The 26,926-nt window shown below is 32.5% G+C and overlaps 3 protein-coding genes across 3 annotated transcripts; 2 read left to right on the top strand and 1 right to left on the bottom strand.

Moving 5' to 3' along the window:
- Positions 1-4,071: 4,071 nt before the first annotated feature.
- On the bottom strand, positions 4,072-4,542 carry LOC114187470. Its single transcript, XM_028075734.1, has one exon. It carries the CDS (start codon positions 4,540-4,542, stop codon positions 4,072-4,074), a length of 471 nt encoding a protein of 156 aa, XP_027931535.1.
- A 7,028-nt stretch (positions 4,543-11,570) lies between these two features.
- On the top strand, positions 11,571-18,596 carry LOC114187459. Its single transcript, XM_028075724.1, has 11 exons — positions 11,571-11,651; positions 11,730-12,084; positions 16,652-16,748; positions 16,832-16,920; positions 17,038-17,122; positions 17,300-17,432; positions 17,512-17,666; positions 17,757-17,877; positions 17,944-18,123; positions 18,224-18,301; positions 18,387-18,596. The coding sequence occupies exons 1-11, from the start codon at positions 11,571-11,573 to the stop codon at positions 18,594-18,596; spliced, it is 1,584 nt and encodes a 527-aa protein (XP_027931525.1).
- Positions 18,597-22,808: 4,212 nt separating this feature from the next.
- Positions 22,809-26,745, top strand: LOC114187450. Its single transcript, XM_028075713.1, has 7 exons — positions 22,809-22,966; positions 23,049-23,203; positions 23,294-23,976; positions 24,397-24,611; positions 24,777-25,282; positions 25,350-26,665; positions 26,710-26,745. The coding sequence occupies exons 1-7, from the start codon at positions 22,809-22,811 to the stop codon at positions 26,743-26,745; spliced, it is 3,069 nt and encodes a 1,022-aa protein (XP_027931514.1).
- The last annotated feature ends 181 nt before the right edge of the window (positions 26,746-26,926 follow it).

Genomic DNA, 26,926 nt, shown 5'->3' with positions numbered 1-26,926 from the left:
GTCAGGATACCAACCAAAACCGAGTCCTTATGTCTTTGCATACCCTACCTCATCCACACTTAGAATTTCTCCACTTAGAATTTCTCCACGAAATTCCTCCATAATTCACATACAACAGGTCCATATTCACCCAATGTCACTCAAAGCATACCAAGACAGTCAAAATAATCCATTTCAGATCAGTTAATGCAATGAAACACATCAAAACAACAAACACATGAAATCTGGCAGCTTAACGCTCAGCCTCAAAATTAAAATTTCGTTCCAGACCTAAAGGGTCCTAATACTAGGGCACCACTCGGTTGGCGCTTAACCTCATTCTTCTCGCATTTTTCAACACTAGGCACTGTTTGGCTGGCGTTCAATGCTAATCCTCTCGCATTTTTCAAGGCTCAGCCTTGAATTTTGAGGCTTAACCTCACACCAGAAAACAACATAGATTATGGTTTTCGTTGGGAGATGTTTCACTTGATTTCATGACCCAAATTGACACCATGGCAGTGTTGTCTAGTTTTCAAAATGGTTTTCAAGCAAAGTGAGATGATACCAATTAGAGCCATGATTCAAGTGTTCATTTTTCAATTCAACCTCAAGTCACACAATGCAATCACAATTTCACTTATACCAAACATCAAACAATTCACATTGCATCACACTTCAAACAATCAATTCTAATTACACACAATTACATTCATTGTATCCTATAATTAAATTCAATTATCAGTTTCCCTTACTTGATTGATTCGTGCGACTACAACAAAAACCTGAAACCCCTTTCCCATTGCCGATGCTCACAAATCAACCTAAAATTATCAAAAACACGATCAGAGAACATCATTAGAGCCACTGATCGACATGGAATTTTTTACAAGATACGCAAACCTCACATGCGATACAGATTACATCACATGTAGGGTTTTCAATAAAAGACCAAGAAAAGAGCAGAATTATAACTTATTCAATTCAAGGTTCTGATCGAACAGACTTGGAGATCTCGCCGCAGTGATCACTCTAGCGGTCTCTGATTTAAAAAAGGATGAGAGAATGGTGAGATATTTTAGAGAGAAGTCAGAGAGAATTTAGAGAACGAAGTTTTAGAAAGATAATGTTTTCTAAATAATGAAATCCTTTTATGAAATTTCTATTCATATATAAGCGATTTATTATTAAAATAATAATAATAATAAAAGGATCTCATTATTTTAAACACAGTCATTCTTTTAATGTGATTTTCTAGGTTCTCACATTCTCCCAAACATAAAAAGTTTTCGACCTCGAAAATTGACTTACCAGAAAATAGATGTGGATAAGATTGTCTCATATCCTCTTCTAATTTCCAGGTAGAGTCACCTGTTCTCCTATTCCACATAACCTTGACTAAACTGATGGTTCTCCCCTTAAGTTGTTTCATTTGGTGATCCTTTATTCCAACAGGTTGAACATCCACGGTGAGATCCTCTCTGATTTGCAATTCTTCCATCTCTAATACATGTGATGCATCAGGTACGTACTTTCTCAATTGAGAAACATGGAATACTAGATGAAGATTTGCTAGTTGAGGGGGTAAGGCGATCTCATACGCTACTGGTCCAATTCTCTTCAATACTTGATATGAGCCAATAAACTTAGGAGAGAGTTTTCTTGAACGAATAGCCCTTCCTACACTAGTGGTGGGAGTTACTTTCAAGAAAACATGGTCCCCTACTGAAAACTCTAAAGGTCTTCTTCTTTGATTCACATACGACTTTTGTCTGCTCAAGGAGGCTTTCATCATGTCTCTTATTTTGGATACTTTTTTTGAGGTTTGCTTCAACAATTCCGGTCCTAACAACACTAACTCACCTTCCTGATACCAACATAACAAAGTTCTGCATCTCTTACCATAGAGAGCCTTATAAGGTGCCATACCGATACTTGCATGGTAGTTATTGTTGTACGTGAATTCTACTAGAGGCAATACTTCATCCCATCCTCCTAGATGGTCTAACACACAAGTCCTCAGTAGATCCTCTAGTGATCGAATTGTCCTCTCAGACTGTCCATCAGTCTGAGGATAGTAAGCAGAACTCATGGCCAATCTGCTGCCCAAAGCATTTTGTAAAGTCTGTCAAAATCTAGAAGTAAATCTAGGGTCTCTATTTGACATTATACTCGAAGGTATACCATGAAACCTTACTAATTCTCTGATATACAACTGTGCCAGTTTATCCATTGGCATCCTCAAGTTAACTGCTAGAAAATGGGCACTTTTAGTTAGTTGATCTACTATCACCCAAATAGCATCGTGATTCCGAACGGATCATGGTAAGTGGGTGATAAAATCCATAGCAATGTTGTCCCACTTCCAAACTGGTATTACCAATTGATGCAACATCCCCTCCGATTTTTGGTGTTCCACCTTTGCTTTCAGACAAGTCAAGCAGGAAGATATGAACTGAGCTACATCATGCTTCATTCTTGACCACCAAAAGGACTATTTCAAGTCGTGGTACATCTTAGTCATACCAGGATGCATGCTATGGTGGCTCTTGTGCCCTTCTTCAAGAATGATATGCTTCAACTATGGGTTCTCTGGTATGCAATCTCGGTTCTTAAATCTCAGTACCCCATCTACTCCCATCACAAAGTCTTTAGCTTTTTCAGACACGAGCAAATTCACTATTTTCTGTATCTTAGAATCTGACAACTGCTTTTATTTTACTAACTCAAGAAAATCACTAGTTATAGTCAAGTGACTACATCTAATGACTTCCTTCCCCAATAATACATGTAACTACATGTCTCTAAATTTCTCCATCAACTTGCCCTCATTTATCATCAAAGCATAAACATGCATTCTTTTCTTGCTTAACGCATTAACCACCACATTGGCTTTCCTTGGATGATAAAATAATTCAAAGTCATAGTCTTTTAAGAATTCCATCCATCGTCGTTGCCGCATATTCAACTCTTTCTGATCGAATAAATATTTCAAACTCTTGTGGTCACTGAAGACTTGGAATTGTGCATCGTACAGGTAGTGTCGCCAAGTCTTTAGAGCAAACACCACTATTGCTAACTCTAAGTCATGAGTAAGATAGTTTTTCTCATGAACCTTCAACTGCCTAGAAGCATAGGCCACTACTTTCTTCTCTTGCATTAACACGCATCCCAATGCTTGAAGAGAAGCATCATAGAATACTTCAAAGAATTTACTGGTGTCTGGAATTATTAGCACTAGGGTGCTTGTCAACTTTTGCTTCGACGTTTGAAAACTCTCCTAACAGCGATCTGTCCAAGCAAACGGCTGATCCTTGCGGGTTAGCTGTGTTAATGGGGCTACTATTTTAGAGAATCCTTTAATAAATCTCTTGTAGTAACCTGCCAACCCCACAAAGCTTCTTATCTCCATGACGGATTTTGGGCATTCCCACTGTAACACGGCTTCTACTTTAAAAGGGTCCACAACAATACCAAGCGCCGATATTACATGCCTTAAGACTTGAACCTCTTTCATCCAAAACTCACATTTAGACAATTTGATATATCACTTCTTTTCTCTTAAAATACTTAGAACTATCCTCAGATGTTCTATATGATCTTCTTGGGTCTTAGAATAGATCAAGATATCATCAACGAAGACTACCACAAACTTGTCAAGAAAAGGCCTGAAAATTCTTTTTATGAAATCCATAAACAGAGCAGGGGTTTGTCACACCAAAAGGCATAACTACATATTCATAATGCCCGTATCTAGATCTGAAGGTCGTCTTGCACATCATCAGACTTGACCAGAATTTGGTGATAACCCAATCTCATATCTATTTTAGAGAAAACAACAGCCCCGTGCAACTGATCTATTAAGTCATTTATCCTTGGCAACAAATATTTATTCTTGATGGTTAATTTGTTCAATTGCCTATAGTTCACGCATAGCCGGGAATTGCCGTCCTTCTTCTTCACTAGCAGCACTGGTGCTCCCCAAGGTGATACACTCAGTCTGATGAACTGCTTTTCTATCAATTCCTCTATTTGTTTCTTTAATTATGCTAACTCTGCTAGAGCCATAAGATAGGAAGATATTGATATTGGTCATGCTCCAAGCACCAAATCAATAGAAAACTCTACTTCCCTCTTCGGAGGCAATCCCGGTACATCCTCAGGAAAAACATCAGCAAACTCCTCTACAATCGGTATCTTGGCATACACATCTCCTTCCTCAACTGATAGTTGAGACAACAACTTTTCATCCTCTGGATTAGGAAACAAAAACTTTCTCTCATTGCAGTCTATAAGAATGTGGTTGGCAGATAACCAATCCATTCCTAAGATTACATCCAAGTCTTTCAAGGGTAAACACACCAGATTTACCTTGAATCGACGTCCCTCAATCACAATGGAGCATCTAGCACATAATGTAGATGTCTTGACTAAACCCGACGCTGAAGTGGATATAGTCAGATCATACTGTTGCTCCTTAACTGGCAAACTCAACTCTTGAACTCTAGATTCTGACACAAAGGAATGTGTTGCTCCAGAATCGTATAGAACACACAAACTCATACCGCCAATCACACATGAGCCAACAACAAGATTACTTGAACTTGTGGCTTCTGCCCCCGTTAAAGCATATACTCTACCCGCAACCTGGGGTCTCTCATTCCCTCGCCTCTGAGGAGTTTGTGACTGGACTGTAGGCCTTGAGATTGGGCCTCTGCCTGATGGACAATCCCTGACAAAGTGTCCCTCTTTGCCGTAACCATGGCACGTTCTCCCTCTAGCAAGTTGTGGGCAAGCACTTCTTAGGTGCGGTCCCTCACATTGAAAACATTGTGATTTGAACGATTGAGGTGGTGGCTGTGTTGAGAATCTCCTAGGCCCTTGATGTGGTGGCCTAGAGTATGGCTTCTTCCTTTCTCAAATTTTCTACATTGCCATTCTTCATCCATGCACAAAGTGTGAAACTGGCCCAGATGTTTAAACTTCTCCCATACTCTGACACAGACATGTTTCCTTGCAAGAGTTGCAAGAATTCTACCTCCTTTGCATATCTCACATTGTTAGGGAAATATTCAACAAAAAACTTCTTGAATAAATCTCATGTGATGTCCTTTCTACTGTCTTCTAACATCATCTTCATACTGGACCACCAATGCACTACCTCTCCAGCCAAAAGATACTCTGCATAGGCCAGTCTATTTTCTGCAAGGCACCTCTTTGCATAAAAAATTCTCTCTAAGTCTTTTAGCCATTGATCTGCCTCATTTGGACTAACTTTGCCACTGAATTTGGGGGGGGGGGGGGGTGATGCTGGAGAAAATCTTCTAAACTTCACTCCTGAGATCTAGGAGGAGGGACTCGTGAAGAACTAGTTGGGAATCGAGACTCTCCCAGTTTCTGTAAGGCTTATAGATGCCTTTGTTGAGTGGCTTCAGCTGCCAATCTTGCAGATTCCATTTGTTGCATAGCTAGATTACATTGTTTCACCATGTTTGCATTCTATTGTTGCATAGCTACAACCATAGCTTTGTTCACACCGAGCTATGTTCACACCGAGAAAGAAACCATCAGTTCAATCCACAAGTACTATCATAACACCTGGACATCTACTTAAAACACATAACGGAGACTAAGCAAGCTCACACTCATAAACCCTAAAGGAACTACTGCTCTGATACCAAAATGTAACATCTCATTTAATAGCTTTTAAACTACTAAATAAAGCATTATATAGTGATAAACCAAAGTAGATAGCATGGAAGTTAAGTATAATCTTATACAATCATCCAAAACTAAGTAATGACAATACTATATGTACAAGACCTCTAGAAGAAAGGGAAGGTAAATTCTAACCACTTACTATAAAACACACCTATTTACAGGACCTCTGGAAACTACTGCTCAGTCCTACTATCAACACCACACGAAAACTCTCCACCTACAGCCTCCTCTGCTCACACATTTAAGTGATCATTACAAAGAATAAAACAAAGGGTAGACAAACATAAAACACGTATGGTAAGCTAATAATGATTTAAAGAATGTTACATTAGAGTGAGAGCATAATAACAATCAATTATCACAAATTCACACAGGAACATTCCAATACTCACACGTCATTCAACTCTTGACTCAATTATCCAGATATATGCAATTAACATCGAACCTCTTGGTGGCTTGCACCGGTGTATGATTCCCAAAATCTGCAGAGTTTGGCCTCAAGGGGTTATCACCCAATCATCACACCAGGTAAATCTCCTTCGCGCCAAAGACTTGATCGAGTCCAATGGCTAAGACATCTTACTACTCCTCATGACATAACTCATTATACTCTATATGAGCCTTAATGGTTATTGGAGCGTCAGGATACCAACCAAAACTGAGTCCTTATGTCTTTGCATACCCTACCTCATCCACACTTAGAATTTCTCCACGAAATTCCTCCATAATTCACATACAACAGGTCCATATTCACCCAATCTCACTCAAAGCATACCAAGACAGTCAAAATAATCCATTTCAAATCAGTTAATGCAATGAAACACATCAAAACAACAAACACATGAAATCTGGCAGCTCAGCGCTCAACCTCAGATCCAATGCTCAGCCTCAACATTAAAATTTTGTTCCAAACTTGTAGGGGTCCCAACGTTGGGGCACCGCTCGGCTAGCGCTTAGCCTCATTCTTCTCGCATTTTTCAACGTTAGGCACTGCTGGGCTAACACTCACTGATGATCCTCTTGCAGTTTTCAAGGCTCAACCTTGAATTCTGAAGCTCAGCCTCACACCAGAAAATAACACAAATTCTGGTTTTCGTTGGGAGATGTTTCACTTGATTTCATGACCCAAATTGGCAGCTCCATGACAATGTTGTCTAGTTTTCAAAATGGTTTTTAAGCAAAGTGAGATGATACCAATTAGAGCCATGATTCAAGTGTTCATTTTCCAATTCAACCGCAATTCACGCAATGCAATCACAATTTCACTTATACCAAACATCAAACAATTCACATTGCATCACACTTCAAACAATCAATTTTGATTACACACAATTACATTCATTGTATCCTTTAATTAAATTCAATTATTAGCTTCCCTTACCTGATTAATTCGCGCGACTACAGTTATAACCTAAAAACCCCTTCCCATTGTCGATGCTCACAAATCAACCTAAAATTATCAGAAACACGATCAGAGAACATCATTGGAGCCACTGATCGACAAGGAAGTTTTTACAAGATACACAAACCTCACATGCGATGCAAATTACATCACATGCAGGATTTTCAAGAAAAGACCGAGAAAAGAGCAGAATTATAACTTACTTAATACAAGGTTCTGATCAAACAGACTTGGAGATCTCGTCGTAGTGATCACTCTAGCGATCTCTGATTTCAAAAAGGATGAGAGAATGGTGAGATATTTTAGAGAGAAGTCAAAGAGAATTTAGAGAATGGAGTTTGAGAAATAGTATTTTCTAAATAATGAAATCCTTTTATGAAATTTCTATTATTTATATATAAGCGATTTATTATTAAATAATAATAATAATAGGATCTCATTACTTTAAACACAGCCATTCTTTTAATGTGATTTTCTAGGTTTTCACAGGAAAAATAGAACATATTTTTAAATAAGAAATTTACAAAATTTAAATATCACAAAAACATAAAAGAAATTATGATACGAGAAATTCATAAATTGTAAATGAGACTTGACAATAAAGAATGAGAATGAGTAAATAAATTATTAAGGACAAAAAATAAATTTGAAAAAAAAAATATCCGAAATTGGTAAGCAAGAACATAAATATTCGTATTTTGCTTCCTTAAAATTTAGTAAACAAGAACATAAATGTGGAAATTGGTAAACAAGAACATAAACATAGTCTTTTGTTTTGATGCATTTTCACAGGAAACTTCCTTCTCAATCCTTAACCCATTTCATATACTTTGATAAATATAGTAGAAGCAACTTCTCTAATTTTTAAGAGATAACCTTTTTTCTAATGAACTATGATCACCTTAATGAACCGTCTTTACATTAATTTATATCATTAGCTTTCAGCAATATATTAATAAAACTTTATTCCCAACACTTATGTTTCTAACACAAATCAATATATATATATATATATATATGTATATATATATATATATCTGAATTACAATTTATCAATTATCCATTCACTTATAAATGTATTGATTAGTTTTATTTAAACTTTCCCCTCTTTTAATGAAAATATTATTTTGAACATATTAAAAAAATAATGAGACTATTTTCCTAATGTGATCTTCTCCGAAGAATTGTTATTTGATAATCTATTTTAATATTTATGTAATCATAACTTTTTTCTAAAATTTAAAATTAAAAAAAATATGTGTACTATTTTGAAATTAAATATTTAATATTTTTTTTTTGTGACTTTTATTTTTGTAAAATTTATTTAATTGATAGTTGGAATAATATGAAATATCCCCTTTACTTGAGATTAACGAAAATGAGAAACAAATTTCATTCTTTAACAAGAATGAAGACAAATGTATTGAAATAAGACACAAATTTCATTCTTAATACTAAAAAAAGGGGTTATGATATAAATTTTTATTTCGTTTCTCTATTTTAAAAAAAAATCAAATTCACCATAGCAAACACACATGCACACTAATCTTGACTCTACGTTGTCCTTCTCATTTCGCACTAACGCATTTTTGCACTTCTACAGTTTGAAAGTTTGAATTTAATTATTAATTTTGGTAATATAACTTCTATCATCTAATACTATATACAATTGGGAACTAACAAAAGACAACATTTTCAATTGAATAATATATCTGATCTACTTCACAATTCAAATTTTTATCTATAAAAGGTAAAAATGCTGATGTGTCACTCTCTCAGCATTTTGAAGTATTAAAAAAAATGGAAAAGAAATTAAAATCGAAAGTTTTAATTAAAACTTCTTTCTCTCTCTTCCTCAGTCTTCTCAGCTTCCTCCGTCTCAATTATTTCTCTCTCTTTCTCATTCTCTCTGCGACCGCCTTCTTTCTTCTTTCTCTCTCTTTCTCATTTTCTCTGCGACCGCCTTCTTTCTTCTTTCTCTCTCTTTCTCATTCTCTCTGGCACCCCTTCTCACTTCTTTCTCTTTCTTTCTCTGTCCCTGTTTCTCCGCATCGATCATGGTTTCATCTTCTCCACATCTCGCAAAAAAAAAAAGACTATGGAGATGGTTTCTATTTTTTCTGAGCTTTGTTGTGATCATCTTTTTCTGTTCATCATTATCATTTTTTTTTCTTTACAGGCTTCAACTGACGCTTACAAAGACATGCATCTGAGATTTGCCGTTCATCTATCCATTTTTGTTGTGGGTATCTTTTTTTTTTGTTTCACAAGCTAACTGGTATTTTTCTTTATGTTTTTTCCAAAGATCTAATGGTTTCTTTGGTTGATCTTATTTTTCAGGTGTTTAAATGCTTGAAATGAAGAGTACAACCACAAACATCTTTTTTAAGCAGCAAAAAACCGAGTATGGAGATGCTTTTTCTATTTTTCTTACATTTCATCTGTTCATCTTCTTCTGTTCATCATGTTTGTTTTGTTTACAAGCTTCAACTGACGCTTAAAAAGACATGCATATGAGATTTGTCGTTCATCTGTCCATTTTTGTTGTGGATATCTTTTTTTTTTGGTTTCTCAAGCTAACTGGTATTTTTCTTTATGTTTTTTACAAAGATGTAATGGTTTTTTTGCTTGATCTTATTATTCAGTGTGTAAATGCTTGAAATGAAGAGTACAACCACAAACCTCTTTTTTAAGTAGCAAAAAACCGAGTCTGGAGATGCTTTTTCTATTTTTCTTACATTTTATCTGTTCATCTACTTCTGTTCATCATGTTTGTTTTGTTTACAGGCTTCAACTGACGCTTAAAAAGACATGCATCTGAGATTTGTCGTTCATCTGTCCATTTTTGTTGTGGATATCTTTTTTTTTTTTGGTTTCTCAAGCTAACTGGTATTTTTCTTTATGTTTTTTACAAAGATCTAATGGTTTCTTTGCTTGATCTTATTTTTCAGTGTGTAAATGCTTGAAATCAAGAGTACAACCACAAACCTCTTTTTTAAGCACCAAAAAACCGAGTCTGGAGATGCTTTTTCTATTTTTCTTACATTTCATCTGTTCATCTTCTTTTGTTCATCATCTTTCTTTTGTTTACAGTCTTCAAATGAAGAGTACAAACACATTCATGTGATATTTTCCTTTGATTTTCTTTTTCTTTTGTCGAAACCTTTTTTTTTTTGGTTTCTCAACCAAACTGGTATGGTTCTGTATGTTTTTTACTGAGATCTAATGGTTTCTTGGCTTCATCTTATGTTTCAGGTTTTTAAATGCTAGAAATGAAGACTACAACCACACACATCTTTTTTAACCAGCAAAAAACTGAGTCTGGCGATGCTTTATATATTTTTCTGAGCTTTCTGCTGTTCATCTTCTTCTGTTCATCATGTTTTTTTTTGTTTACAGGCTTCAACTTAAGAGTACAAACACATGCATTTGAGATTTTCCGTTCATCTTATGTTTCTTTTCTCGATATCTTTTTTTTGTTTGCTTTCTCAAGCCAACATGTATGTTTCTTTATTTTTTGTTCTTAGTTGTATTTGATTTTTGGCTTCATCTTAAGTTTCAGTTTTTTTAATTCTTCAAATGAAGATTACAGCCACAAACATCTTTTTTAAACCGCAATAAATCGAGTCTGTAGATGCTTTCTATTTTTTTCTGAACTTTCTTCTGTTCATGTTCTTTTGTTCATCATTTTTCTTTTGTTTAAATGCTTTAACTGACGAGTACAAACACATGCATATGAGATTTTCCGTTCATGTTATGGTTCTTTATGTTTTATTATTAATTGTAATTGATTCTTTGCTTCATCTTAATATTCAGTTTTTTTAATTCTTCAGATCAAGAGTACAACCACAAACATCTTATTTTAACCGCAAAATACCGATTCTTGAGATGCTTTATATTTTTTTCTAAGCTTTTTTCTTTTCATCTTCTTATGTTCATCATTTTTCTTTTGTTTTAAGGTTTGATCTCCAGACTACCAACACATGCATGTCAGCTTTGTTCATGTCGTAATTTGTTATTATTTTTAATTTTTTTCGACTATTTCTTTAAATTTTTCACAACTCTGTGTATTCTGTTCTGATTGCCACTTTCCATTTTTCACGACATTTCAAATATTTTTAGATATTTTAATTTATGTCCAAAAAACAGTTCACAAATCTTAAATTTGTAATTTTAATTATTTATTTATTTTATTATTTCAACCCTATTATCTTTTAAATCGTACTTTTTTTTCACTTTTATATTCACAATTAATTGCAAAAATTATGATGCACGCTTCACCTGTAAGTACGGACCCTACCAAAAGGAATGACTTATCCTTTTCTCTTTCTATATATTTGCAACAGTGATGACTTTTCGTTTTCTCTTTCTATATATTGGCGACTACATACTGAAAAATCTTATTTCTGTTGTGTGACCCATTATCTTCTCTTGAAATTATTCTTCATACCCACTCTTTTCTCAAACAATGGAATCCGTGCGCACACCACAAGCCATACTTTCTGGCAAAATGCTTGACGGATTCGTGACTATGTTTTTGAAAGACCAGGTATTTTTTTTTATTCCTTCACATTCGTTTGTATTCTTTGTTTGTATTTCTTTATTCTAAACTTCCTTATCTTTCAAGGATTTTGGACACATCGACCGACTCTTCATAATACGTAATATGAAGGACCTTGGTTCACAGTGGACCATTGTTGATTACGACAAGAATGTTCATAATGTTACGTACAACATGAATATTCACACTCCAATGATCACCCAAGGCTGGAATGATTTAATATCTTTTTATGCAGATGAGTCTGACAAATTGGTTGTCTTCAAATATTTTGGAAATTCGTCTTTCCAACTACACGTCTCTAAACGTGTTTGCGACTCAACATTGAAAGCCAACTTCTTCAACCATCTTTCTATTCGCCGTCCTCTACATACTTCAAACTTAAAGCATTTTGAAGTTCAACTATTGTCGAGCCAGCCACATGGTTAGTTTTAATTTTTTTGGATTATTTATTTACATGACTTCTTAATAAGTAAGATATTTTATCCTTTTTGTTGCAGTATTTGAAAAAAGAATTTGCCACTTATTTTAAAAGCAGTGGTCTTAGATCTATTGTTCTACACGGACCAAGGGGAGAAGTCGAATGTAAATTGATCATAAGACGTAATTCTGTTAAGATTGGAACTGGCTGGAAAACTTTTTGTAATCTTCATCAACTTTCTGCAGATGATCATCGTGAGGTTTTTTTTGAAGTTGAAGGTCACACAACAACCAACCATATCAAAGTTTTTTATCCATTAATCTGGTTTTAAGTTATAACATTTTGTATATTGTTTTTGTTAATCTTCTTTTATATATATATATATATATATATATATATATATATATATATATATAAGAAGATTTTAAGGTGAATTATATTTTGTATGCACTTATAACATATATTACTCTCTGTGTTTGCTTTTATACATTTAGTGTGTATGAAGTTAATTGTTTTTTTCGTTTTAGGTTGACGAGTTTTGTAGATTTTTATCAAATACATTAATCACTAATATATTTTTATAAAATAAATCTATTACATTTAAATCAATACTTTAAACAAAATATCAATTATTGTTAATTACATATATAATTTTAATGTTAGACGTCATTAAAAGACAGAAAATATTACTCATTATTTATTTGTAGAGAAGACATCAAAATATTTAAATTTTTAATTTGTAATATTAATTTAATTTAATATTACAATAAATAATCCTTTTAATTAATTTGAAATCACCCTGTCTATCAGTATTCCCCGCATTAATTCTCCACTGCTCGAGGTAATGATGATTGAACTCCTCGATCATCTGCAACACTCATTCATTATTTCAACTGATTCAGCCGATTAAATTAATTACCATTCCTTTTTCCAAGAGACGTTTAAATATTTGAAACGTTTTTCTCATTATGTTTTTCACTTCTCACGACAATGATGATTGCACTGTACATCTGTTGCCGCGTCATACTTATCTCAGTCTCCAGACTCTTCCACTGTCCGGTATATATTTGTTTCATTAATATTTTTTGCAGGATGAAAGTAATTAACATTTCAGAGATCATCAAATTTCCACTTATCTTCTCTGCTTCACCTTAACACCATTACACTGTGATAACAAGCCATCCTTTGTCATTTCAAGAAGTTCTTATTCATTACAGAAAGGTATGACTGTTAAACCCTTTTATGAACTATACTTCTCTTCATCTCCTATATCTTCTCGCCATATTTCTTTCTCGCCATATTCTATGCATGTTTTTATAAGCAGACTTTTTGATAATCGGTTTTGATCTTCATCTTCGTTTCATTTTTCTAAGCAGACATTTCTATAAGCAGTGGTTTTTATAATCTTTTCTGTTCATCTTTCTCTGATTTTTGTAAGCAGTCGTTTTTATATTCGGTTCTGTTCATCATCTTTCTTTCATTTTTTAAAACAGACGTTCTTATAATCTGTTATTTTCATCATCTTCAACAATTTGTTTTACATTGTTAGAGTGCGTTTAATTTATTTCTCCAAAAACAAACCTATTTTACCAATTTTACAAATGACCACTAAGCAATGCATCCTTGGTGAACAATCCATACTTGGCTCAAAGTGGAAGGGTGGATTCTTTACTATTTTCATGGAAGACCAGGTTTTTGTGAACTTGCTTCTTATACATTATTTACCATCATTGTTCTCCGACATCCTTTACTAATTTTTTTTATATTGGTTTTATTTTGAAGGATTTTGCGTTCGTCAATCGTTTGTTTGTCATTCAATTAGGCAATGAACTGGGGCCACGTTGGACTATTTCTGATAAAAAAGGCCATGTTCACCATGTTACCTTCAACATTAATACCTATGGTCCGCGAATTACTGATGGCTGGGTTGATATAAGAAAGTTTTATCAAGTCCAACCACCCAAACTATGTTATTTAAGGCATACTGGGAATTCTGCTTTTGAAATACACTTTTATGATCACTGTTCTGAATCAACTGTCCATAAATTCCTAAGTCATGTTCGAACAAATGCTCCTCTGATAAGGTCCAAGTTAATTCATTTTGAGTTCCGGCTTTCTAAGTACAATTGCAAAGCAAGCTTTCTGGTGACTTTTTTTATCTTCTTTTCATTGAATACAATCTCTATACAAAACTTCATTTATTCTTTTTAACCTTGACACATACAAAATCATTTGTTTTTGATATTATTTGTTATATTTTTTATTTTCAGGGTTTAAATTCAGACTTACGTCAATATTTTGCCAACACTCAGTTCTCACACATTGTGCTTTACGGTCCAAAGGCACGAGTTGAATGCAAGTTGTTGATTAGACCTAGACCAGTCAAGATAGGAAGTGGATGGAAACGTTTTCGTGAAGTTCATGGACTGGAGAGAAAAGATTTAATTATTTTTGAGGTTGACGGTCAACAAGCAAGCAATGCTGTCAATGTTCTTCTTAATATAAATGATTATTATCATCCGCTATGAAGAATCTATAAACAATATTACTTAACAGATTGATAATATGTATTTTTTGTATCAAGTTTAGTTGTTTATTATTATATTATATATATATGTATATGTTTTACTATGTGTATTTTGAACTTCTGCAAAGTTATTTACTCATACCTGCTCCATATCTTCTTCCATATACGAAAATCTGTGGCATTTAATTACTGTCAGACACAAATCATATCATGTCTTTGCGTTTTAAAATTTTTATTTATTTATTTAAATATATCACTTTCCAGAACATTTTTCATACACATCCCTTATAATACTTTTATAATATTTTATTTCAATGTCTATTGATATGACATTTTGCACTGCTTCATTATGTTTCTTTATCTTCCACCTTCCACGAGATTTCTTCTGCTGTAAGCATCCGTCATTTCATTAAATATTTAATTGTACTATTTATATTTCTTTTTATTTTATTTTTTTACGTTATTAACTTAAATAATCCAACACAGTGCCTTCTCCTCGAAGTTTCTAACAAAGGTCCTTCTCCTAGAAGATTCTTTGGCTTCTCTACACCACACTTTTATTTGACTTTTTGTAGAGACCCAACAGTTTCTTCATCCAGAACACATTTCACATCCATTCACGTATTCTTACAAGCCATTAATGTTTCACATCACAGGTATGTACTTCATTTGTTTTATGTACAAATATAGTAGTCTTGTTGTACAGACGAAATGATATGAGATTTGCAGTTCTAAAATTTCGTCTAAGACATTATCGTTTGTTATCACTTTTTTCTACATTTCCTCTTTCGTTAATGCATAAGAAACCAGGATGTATTTGCAGTTTTTGATTCTTTCCACATTACTGTTTCAATTAATTGTTCACTGCTTAATCCATCACGCCAACAATTTTTTTATTCACTTTCAAGTCATCTGCTTCATGCTTTATTTTCATCAGAATGCTTCTCTCTTAATTTTCCTTTTCTATGAAACCTGTCAATAAATCAATATGAATACTTAATTTCTTCTGACATCAATAGCTGTTATTTGCAGGTTTCACCAATATATATTCGCATGACTTCTGTCAAAACGTTGGTACTCCATGTTTGAAGAGTCCTTATTTGAATATATTCTACTTTTTGCTTTCTTCTACCATTTCAAAAATTGCCATATCCATGTTTTGATTAATTGTTACACTTCTTTTACTCTCCTTTGACCAATAAAAAATAGATTCTGATAAAGTTATTATTTCAACCTTTTTTTGGTATTTCTTTACTTTAGTTGTATGAATTACAATTTTGTCTTATTAGTTCCTTATTTCTCTATGTAAGTATAAATATGTCTCCAATCTAATCCTGACTTTTTTACTTTTCATTTTTCAATATTGTTGTTGTGAGTTCAACATGTCTCTCTGTGAAGTTCCAAACCAAAGCCAGAGCGTAAGCGAAGTAAGTCCCCAGAAGGAAAATTGAAATATTATCGTTAGGGTCATTCGTTCATGGTTTGTTCCTGATTTCACTAAACAGAGGTGTCCTTTTTCCATGGAGTTCGTTATTCAAGACAAAGAGGTTATTATTCATGTTATTCTTTAAATTCTTCCATTACACCTACTTTCGTTTACAAATTTGTATGAATTAAATATTTGTATGCTAAACATATTTATACTTAAATTTATATATGTTCTTTTTATCTGTTTCAGGGTTCTAAAATACATGCTTCAATTAGACGTACTTTAATTTACAAATTTCAGAATGAGATTTCTGAAGGCCATGTTTATGCGATACAAAATTTCAGTGTTGCTCCGAATTCTGGAATATACAGAACAACACACCACCCTTATAAGATAAATTTCTAGTTTGGTACAAAAGTTTCTTTGCTTAATGTTAATTTGGTTCCTGATATGAAACCACAATACACACCTTTGTCCTTATTGACAACCACTGCATTTGATATTGATTATTTAGTTGGTAAGTCAATCTTTTTAGTTCCAATACTATTAATATTTTTATTAATAAACATTTATTGTTAAAGTATATGATTTAACATTTATGAATTGCATTTTAGATATTTTGGGATTACTGGTCGGACTGGGGACTGAAAGAGAATTGCAAGTTGATGGAAAGACAACAAAATTAAATGTCATAGCAATAGAAGCTGATGGGTATTTTATATCTATACTATACTAAATTCCTTTTATATTTCTTTTCAAATAACGATTTGACATAACATTTTTTTAATCTTTAGGTTTCGAATAGAGTGTACTTTGTTTGGTATTTATGTGGATGAACTGAATGTATTTCTTTCAAGTGGAGAAGTACAAAATGCTGCTGTAAGTATAGAATTTGCGAAAGTCAAAACTTTTCAAAGTAAAATTTTGTTATTACTTTTACAAAGTACTTTGTACTACTTATTCCATGTTACTCTCACATACACTATATTTTTAAATATAGATAAGGTTCAAGTTCAAAATTGTAAGTTCTGCACCCGTATTAAGTACAATGTTAACTTCAAGGAAGCATCTGAACTGAAATCAAGGTAATATTGAAATTGTTCTTCAGTTTATTCGAACTTTATAATCCATTTTTGTAACAATATTTTCGTTACTTTGTAATGCAAATTATCCTTCATTTGCTCAACTTGATATTTCAAATGTACATACATTCAATAATAGATTTATTGTTTATGAGAACAACTATATTTTCTTTTGCACAGAATGTTTGAGAACAATGAATCTCCCTCTCAAGGATTAACGCAACTTTCTCAGACTTCCAAAAATACTGTCGAAGAGGACTTTTTAACACTTACACCTAGGACCACCATTCAAGGTCTAAAAGATTGTAAAGAGGTTAGAATAGATTTTTTTATTATTGTGCAATTTTTGTTATTCACAATAATCTCTTGATTAATGTTTTTTATATTGAAAGGTCACCACTTACATATTGTTTGGAACAATTAAGCATATCTTGGTTGACGATGACTGGTGGTATACTGCTTGTGTGTGCAACAAAGCTATTTATCCAGATTCCAAGATGTTCTTTTGTGAGAAGTGTAACAAGCATGTTATAAAAGGCTTTCCAAGGTTAACTAATTGTTTTTTAATATTAATGTCAATTTAAAACAACATTGTAATTACAACTTTTGTTCATTAAATTTTTTTTTCAATTTTCAGATATAGGATTAAGATCCGAGTTATTGACTCTTCCGATTCAACCACATTTGTCCTCTTTGATAGGGATGCAACTACCCTTTTCAAAAAAACTTGTGCTGATATGTTAGACACTCATGATAAGGTATACTCTTCAATATATCCACTTATATATTTAATTACACAATGTTTAATTATTTTGTTTTTGTAGATGAATTCTTCTGGAAATTTGCCTAAGCAGTTTGATGAGTTAGTTGATAGAAGTCTGCTGTTTAAAGTGGAAAGTAGGAACGATAAGAATTTCAAACTTGAGCAATCTTTCAGAGTGAAGAAAATATGTGTTGATGATGATATAATTGAGAAATTCAATGATTCTTCGTTGAAATCTGTGGTAAGATATAATTTACGATCAAATTTGTTACATTATAATCTCATTATAATGTAGTTATCTTTTTCTTTTTTATAATGTCATTATTTATACCTATTTGAAGGATGTTTATGCTGGGAATGGTGAGTTTAGCAGGGGAAAAATGCGTATAGTCAATGAGTCCACCGTTAATATTTCAGAGGTATACAAATTATATAAATGTTTTTGACATGATGTATTTTTTTAATACTTTTAATCATGTTATCAATTTTGAACATGTACTGTAGGATTTATTAGTCCGATTTACCAAAGAAACAATTGAGTGTGGATCCCAATCACCTGAACTAATCCAAGATAATCCAACCAACGATGATGTTAACAGTTCACATAAGAGAGAATCTAGAAAGAAGACTGCATCACTTGAATCCATCGAAGACGACAATGTTCCATTGAAGCTTTTAAAAAGAAATATTAAGAAGAAAAAATCAGTGATTTGAGATCTGATTTTAGTTATTCTATTTTAAGACAATTTATTTTATGCCTTTCATTTTGGGAATGTAATATGTCTACGCATCGTTTTGTGTTTAATTTCATCTGAACTACAACTTCTATGTTAAATTTCATCTTTAATTTCATCTGAACTACAACTTCTATGTTCAATTTCATGATAACAATATTATGCGCTTTTGAGTTACATTATTTAGATTTTTATTTATTTCATACGCTGGTCCACAAGATATTGTTGACATTTTTCAATTTTTGTCAACAAATATGACAACCAGCTACATCAAAACTTATGAAAATTGATTTCATTTTGTAGCATGATGTAATGAAAGTCGTAAATAACATATCTTTTGTGAAAAAGATCTTTTGTTTAAACTTGTGTGACTCATAAATAAGATATATCTATTTTTTCTGACAACAGAATTTATAAATGTCTATTTTTCATAATATTTACTTTTCATAAATAAGATAAATATGGCAAAGCAATTATCTGTTGACATATTTTAAGTTGTCACAACAGAATTGGATGCCATATACAATTTTTATTGACTATTTTTTTTGACTTATCTTCTGTTAATTACTAACTTATTAAACATTGTACAATATAATTGAGATATTTTTATACAGAAAGTACGAATGAAATCTTATATTTTTACGTATAATATTATATATTACAGAAGTTTAAACTTCAAGATCAGTTCAATCATATTCTACATTCTTCCAACTTTTACTCTACTATCTCTCTCAAAGTCCAAGCAAATGGAAAACAACTTCAATGAAGATGACGTTATTAATAGAATGAGTAGGTACCAGTTCTCTATTATTCACCTTCAGGACGAGGTAAGTTCATTGTCAAATTTTTCAGACATATTTTCTTTTACAAGATTTCTTCTACTCTTTTTATTTGTGTGACGAATTTCTTCTTCTCTTTTACAATATCCTGATTTTAACCTTAACTAATCCATTTTTTTCTTTAAAAAATTCTCTCTTTGGAGGCTGTTGGTTTTGTGGATTGTGCATTCGCCATTCTTTATGATGACGATCTTCAGCGTCAATGGACTTTAAGAGATGAAGAAGGGAATAGACATGTGGTTACTTATAACAAGAATTTACAAAAACCAATGCTAATTGGAGGATGGACTAAATTAAGGCACATATATGAACTTCACGATTTCCACACTATTTATTTTGGATATGTGGCTGATTCTTGCTTCCACATCACTGTTTTTCCCAATAAATGCAAACCTTTGTCTATTGCACGTTTTCTTAAAAGAATTGAGGCAGATCAACCCCTTTTCAATGGACCGAAGTTACATTTCTTCATATTTCTGAATCCAAATCAATGCAATGCTAGCCATCTGGTGAGATTCATTTCATATTTTTTACTAAATGGATGTTTATTTCATATTTTTATTTATGTTTCCAAATTATTTTAAAAATTTAATCCATATAATAATTTCATTAATACTTTATGTATGTTCTAGGATTTGCCAGCTGATTTTGGCAATTATCTTCGTCAAGGAAGATTTAAATACATTTTTCTTTATGGACCGCGTAAAACAGTGAAGTGCAAACTACTGTTGAGAAATCATCCTAAGAAGTCTAGCAAAATTGGAAGTGGCTGGAAGGAATTTTGTACTGCTCATGAATTTCATCAAACTATTGACTTGGTGTTTGAAGTGGACCACATGAAAAGCAATCAGAATGTCAAAGTGCTAACATATTGTAATTTTTAATTTACAGTTAGTATAAATAGTTTTCTTTTTATTTTGCCACTTATGTAGTTTTCAACCTAGAAGTTTTTTTATTTTCAGCAATGCATATGTATAGTTCTACCTTCTTATCAATGAAATCTCTTTGAAGCTTCTCTGAATTTCTTTGAAAGATGAAAAGTGATACATGTTATGGTATGATATTCATAAATAAAATTATTTTGTTCTATAATTCAAATGAAATATATATGATGCAATTGAAAGATTAATAGTTGGACGAATAATGAAAAGTTTTCTGTTCTATAATCATATGTATGGATATATGTTGCTTTAGTATGTGCATGCACTGACTGTATGTTATCATTTTGACACATAATGAGGTTAAGATTGCAGATACTTCCTATCAAACAGTCCTCTTTGTTGTACTATATATAGTAGTGCATAAAAAAGACGTCTGATTGTACCTACATAAAAAGTAAATGTTTTGTTAGTTGCAAGAACAAAAAGTGCTATATATATGAATGATTCTGATATATTAACACTCAGCACTGCATGCTCTTTTTATTTTTAATGTTTGCCTTCTGAAACAAGTGTTTCCTATTATAATTACAAATATTTTAGCTTTCCACAATTGTGATTATAGGTACAACCTAGACAAAAAAGTTTAACAAATACATTCACCAATATAGTAATAAAACAGTAAACACTTTTCCATCCATTGAGTCAAATTACCTTTATTTTTGCTTCTTCCATTGTAACCTTTGAAACTATTCCATAACATTTTGGTACTGTAATGGAGCAAAACGATTGTAAAAATGCAAGGCTGAGAAAGAAACTGGTGCTACAACAAAGGTTCAATGCAAGAAGTAATCAACATTCATGTAAGTCATTAACATCTTACTTAAAGCATTTATCTTTTCTAATTCTTCATCAGTAATTGATTTAAAAATGATGCATTTGTATGTTTGTATGTTTTTTTATGTTGCAGATGACAAAGAAGAGAATGCAAGAAAGAAAACTAAATTTGCAAACCATTCTTCTCAAAGTAAATAAATCTCAGGATTTCTTTATATATATGTATATATTTGTAAATGTATGTTTTGGATTGTAACTTCACAACACAGATGCATACTCAAACATTTTTGTTGTTTTAATCACAGATAAACCAACTGTATTTCAAAGATCATTTCAGAAAAATATAGACAGGAATTCATTACAACAGTTGGATATTAGTAAGTTTTTTTTTCTAAGCTATATCTTTACAGATTGTTGTTAAATGAATCAATGAAGTATTGTTGCTTATTTCTTTAATAATAATGCTTCTACAATAATCCTTTTCCAGATGTTGACAACAACAACAACAACAACCTTCAGAATATGAATTCAATATTTCACAGACAAATTGGTCAGTTTTGAAGTTCTTCCAATACTTAATTTTAACATTGTTTGTGAATAATATTAATTCTGTCTCACTTTAAACTAACCTTCGTTTCAATGCAGTAACTGTCAACAATTTTTCAAGTTGTTCAAGTACTTTAGTTGAACAACAAATCACTTCACAATCTGCAACTTCTACTTTAACTTACCATAGTCATTTCGGTATATTTCTACATTCATCTTAATTTCTTATATACCTATTTAAATGACAAATTTAAAATTTATATCAATGTTTTTGAATGACTCCAGCTTTTAACAATAACAGTCAGAGAAATTATGGACAAAATAATTACAATTTCAGTGCAGGTAAGTACATTTGGATTCATACTCACAATGCCAATGCAGGTAGGACAATTGTTTTCTGTTGTTTTTCATAGGTGGGAGATCAGAGGTTGTAAATGATTCGCATTCTGTTTCTAAGAATAAAGTTGTCAAATATCTTTTTCAAGTCATACAATCACTTCAAAATAGATTCAATCTTGATGATGAAACAACAACACAACATAATTCTTCAGACACAACAAATGATGATTCAGCAACGATAAGAGATGATGGTAATTCAGATATTAAACTTATTGATGTTAATATAAATTTCTTTAAAATCATTAATTAATTTTCATCTTACTAATATTCAAGAATATACTACAAGTACTACAACTACAAACGAATTGTATTGCAAAGGAGAGTTACAAGGTACATAATCTCCAACACAATTGTATATAACTGCAGATTAAAATATACGCATTTTGATGCTACTGTTTTGTAATGATGTTCAGAACTACTCAATATTGGAGAACCTTGCTTGGAATGCCAATACTGTAAAGCTCAACTTTGGTATGAAGAAAGAGCAAAAAAATGTAACACCTCAAAGGAAGTTGAATTCTCATTGTGTTGTCAAAAGGGAAAGTCCAAATTCCACTATTAAAAAGACCACCTAATCTTCTTGAAGGTTTGTTAAATGGTGAAGATCAGAGAAGCAAATCATTTCTATAAAACATAAGATTATACAATAGCATGTTTTCATTTACTTCAATTGGTGGTAAAATTGATAATTCAATGAACAATGGTTCTGCTCCACCACAATTTATTCTGAATGGACAGAACTATCACCGTATTGGCAGTTTATTGCCAGAGCATGGATCAAAGCCAAAGTTTGCACAGCTGTACATATATGATACCGAAAATGAAATGACTAACAGAGTCAAGCATTTCAGGTCAGTGAATATATTAACTAATTTGATTATATGAAATATTTAAATACATGTGTTGACATGTATTCTCTTTATTATTTTTTAGTTCAAACACCAAGGAATCTGTTATAGATGAATCATTGGTTGTTGATTTGATTGAAATGATTGACAATCACAATGTTCTTGCGAAATCTTTTAGAAGAGTAAGAGATTTGTCACTGGAACATATGGAATCAGATTTCACGCTAAGACTATTTAGAGGCAGAAACAAAGACCCTAGAGTCTACAATACACCTTAATGTGATGAAATAGCTGCACTTATAGTTGGTGATTTTGGCAATATGGATGTAGGCAGAGATATAGTGGTAAAAAAATGTTCTGGTGAATTAACCAGACTGCACGAAACTCACACAGCTTTCATTCCACTGCAATATCCTCTCATGTTTCCATATGGAGAAGATGGTTATCAAGAGGATATCCCAATAAGAGAATCTCATTCAAAAACAAAATTCAGGGTAAGAGTTAGAATTTCTTTGCGAGAATTTATTGCCTTTAGAATACAACAAAGAGTTGTAGAAGCAGGAAATATTGTGAATGCATGCAGATTGTTCCAACAGTTTCTGGTCGATTGCTATACAATGGTTGAAGCCCAAAGGTTGTCATTCATCAGAGCTAATCAGAAGTTAATTCGATGTGATATTCTTAATGGATTACAAGAAGCTGTTAATAGAGGAGAGACAGATTCTTCTTTAATTGGAAGACGTATTGTCTTGCCTGCTTCTTTCACTGGTGGTACCAGATACATATTCAACAATTGTCAAGATGCTATGGCAATTTGTAAAAAAATTGGATATCCGGATTTGTTCATTACTATAACATGCAATGTGAATTGGAGTGAAATAAAAGAATTTGTATTAGCAAAAGGCTTATCAGCTTCGGATAGACCTGATATTGTATGTAGAGTGTTCAAAATGAAGCTGGATGAAATGATGACAGATTTTAAGAAAAAGGACTTCTTTGGAAAAGCAATGCAGGTATGTTATATATGAAGTAATATACATTATATAAATTTTTATTAAATTTAATTCTGACAACTATATTTATTTTTATTTATATATGTAGGAATGTACACAGTAGAATTCCAAAAAAGAGGTTTACCTCATGCACATATACTTTTATGGTTGGATGGAGAAAGCAAGTTGAAGAATTCAACTGATATTGATAAAGTAATATCAGCTGAATTACCAAATGCTGATTTGTACCCCAAATTGGAAAAAGTTGTCTCAACTTACATGATTCATGGACCATGCGGACCTGCAAGACATAATTCACCTTGCATGAAGGAAAGAAGATGTTCTAAATTTTATCCAAAAAAATTCACATCTTCGACTTCAATTGATGAAGAAGGATATCCATGCTATAGAAGACTTGATAATGGTAGATTTGTTGAGAAGAATGGAATTAAGCTGGACAATAGAAGTGTTGTTCCTTACAATCCACTACTTCTAATGAGGTATCAAGCACACGTCAATACAGAGTATTGCAACAAGACCAATTCAATAAAATATTTGTTCAAATATGTGAACAAAGGTCCCGACAGAGCTACTCTTAAAATAAGCAACAACTCTGCACAGTCTGAAAAATCAACCATTATTGATGAGATCAAAAGGTATTACGATTGTAGGTATCTATCACCATGTGAAGCTGCTTGGAGAATATTTGCTTTTGACATCCATCACAGATGGCCTCCTGTTCAGAGATTGACCTTTCATCTTCCTGGCCAATAATCAGCTTTGTTTAAAGATGATGATGATATTAATGTGGTCTTCAACAGATACAAAAATGCTAACACAATATTTCTAGCTTGGTTTGAGGCTAACAAAGTTTATGAGGAAGGAAAACAATTGACTTATTCAGAATTTCCAAGCAAATTTGTGTGGTTTGCCAAAGAAAAAGAATGGAAACCAAGGAAGAAAGGCTACAACATTGGTAGACTTACTTATATTCCTCATGGGTCTGGAGAACTTTATTATTTGAGGATATTACTGACCATTCAAAAAGGTTGTATTGATTATGAAAGCATTAAGACAATTGATGGAAAGTATTATGAAACATACCAAGAAGCTTGCTATGTTTTGGGATTGTTGGCTGACGACAAAGAATATATTGATGCAATCAAAGAAGCAAGTGAATTTGCTTCTGGGTATCAACTTAGAAGATTATTTGTTACTTTGTTGTCGATGAATACAATTTCTAAACCAGATATAGTTTGGAATTCTACTTGGAATATCTTATGTGATGGAATTTTGTACCAAAAAAGGAAGGAGATGAACTTACCAGGTATTTTATATTTTTTTTTTAATTTGCTATACATATATATTTTAATTGTATTATTTACTTATTGCAGGTCTTCAAATTCAGAATGCTGAATTACAAAAACTATGTCTGCTGGAAATAGAGAAAATGCTAATGTCAAATGGTAGAAGTTTGAAAGATTATCCTTCATTACCTCAACTTGATCTTTCAGATGTACATACATTCAATAATATATTTATTGTTGATGAGCTGCAATATAATAAACAAGACATGGCGAAAGAACATGACAATTTGTTTAAAGCACTGAATGATGAACAAATTCATGTATATCAGGATATCATGACAGTTGTTCTTTCAAAGAAGGGAGGATTCTTTTTCTTATATGGCTATGGTGGTACAGGTAAGACTTTTATGTGGAAGACATTGTCGGCTGGTCTAAGAAGCAAGGGCATGATTGTTTTGAACGTAGCATCAAGTGGAATTACTTCTTTATTACTTCCTGGTGGAAAAATAGCACACTCTACCTTTTGCATCCCACTGTTAATTAATGATGCATCAACTTGCAACATAGCACAAGATAGTCTCAGGGCAAAACTTCTTATGGCAACCAGTTTGATTATTTGGGATGAAGCACCAATGATGAATAGAATGTGCTTTGAGGCATTTGATAGAACACTAAGAGATATTATGCGAAATGTTGATTATGCCAATAAAGACAAACCATTTGGTGGCAAAGCAGTTGTGTTAGGAGGTGACTTTAGACAAATTCTACCAGTTATCAAAAAAGGATCTAGGTTTGATATCATAAAATCATCAATCAACTATTCAGAGTTATGGAATTGTTGTAAAGTGCTAAAGTTATCCAAGAACATGAGATTAAGTACTACATCAAATACTGAAACAGCCAATGATATTCAAGAATTTGCTGATTGGATATTGAAGATTGGAGATGGGAAAATGGATCTAAATGAGAATGGTGAGTGCATGGTTGAAATTCCAGAACAGATCCTGATTACAAACACAGATTTACCTTTATTGGCATTGGTTGAATTTGTCTATCCTCAATTTGTGGTTAACATGTTGAATCCTAATTATTTTGATGATGGAGCAATTTTGTGCCCAACAAATGATTCTGTAGAGAAAGTAAATGATTTCATGTTGTCTTTAATTGGTGGTGAAGAGGTGACTTATTTAAGTTCAGATACACCTTGCCAATCTGATGAACAAGATGAAGTGCAATCTGAATGGTTTACATATGAATTTTTAAATGATATCAAATGTTCAGGGATACCAAATCATAAACTGAAGTTGAAAACAGGTGTTCAAATTATGCTCTTGAGAAACATTGATCAAGCGAAAGGTCTATGCAATGGCACAAGATTGCAAGTCAACCATTTAGGCAAGAATGTAATATGTGCAACTGTAATTACTGGAAAAAACATTGGTGACAGGATTTTTATACCAAGAATGGATTTAGTGCCATCTGATTCAGGGTTGCCTTTCAAATTTCAAAGAAGACAGTTTTCAATATCTTTATGCTTTGCAATGACGATTAACAAAAGTCAAGGACAAACACTTTCTAGAGTCGGCCTTTATCTTCCACAACCTGTATTCACACATGGCCAACTATATGTTGCTATTTCTAGAGTCAAAACCAAAAGAGGATTG

This window comes from Vigna unguiculata, chromosome 1 (genome assembly GCF_004118075.2).
Source record: "Vigna unguiculata cultivar IT97K-499-35 chromosome 1, ASM411807v1, whole genome shotgun sequence".
In the NCBI taxonomy this organism is placed as follows: domain Eukaryota; kingdom Viridiplantae; phylum Streptophyta; class Magnoliopsida; order Fabales; family Fabaceae; genus Vigna; species Vigna unguiculata.
The sequence above is the reverse complement of the archived record's forward strand: the minus strand, read 5'-3'. Positions and strand labels throughout refer to the sequence as shown.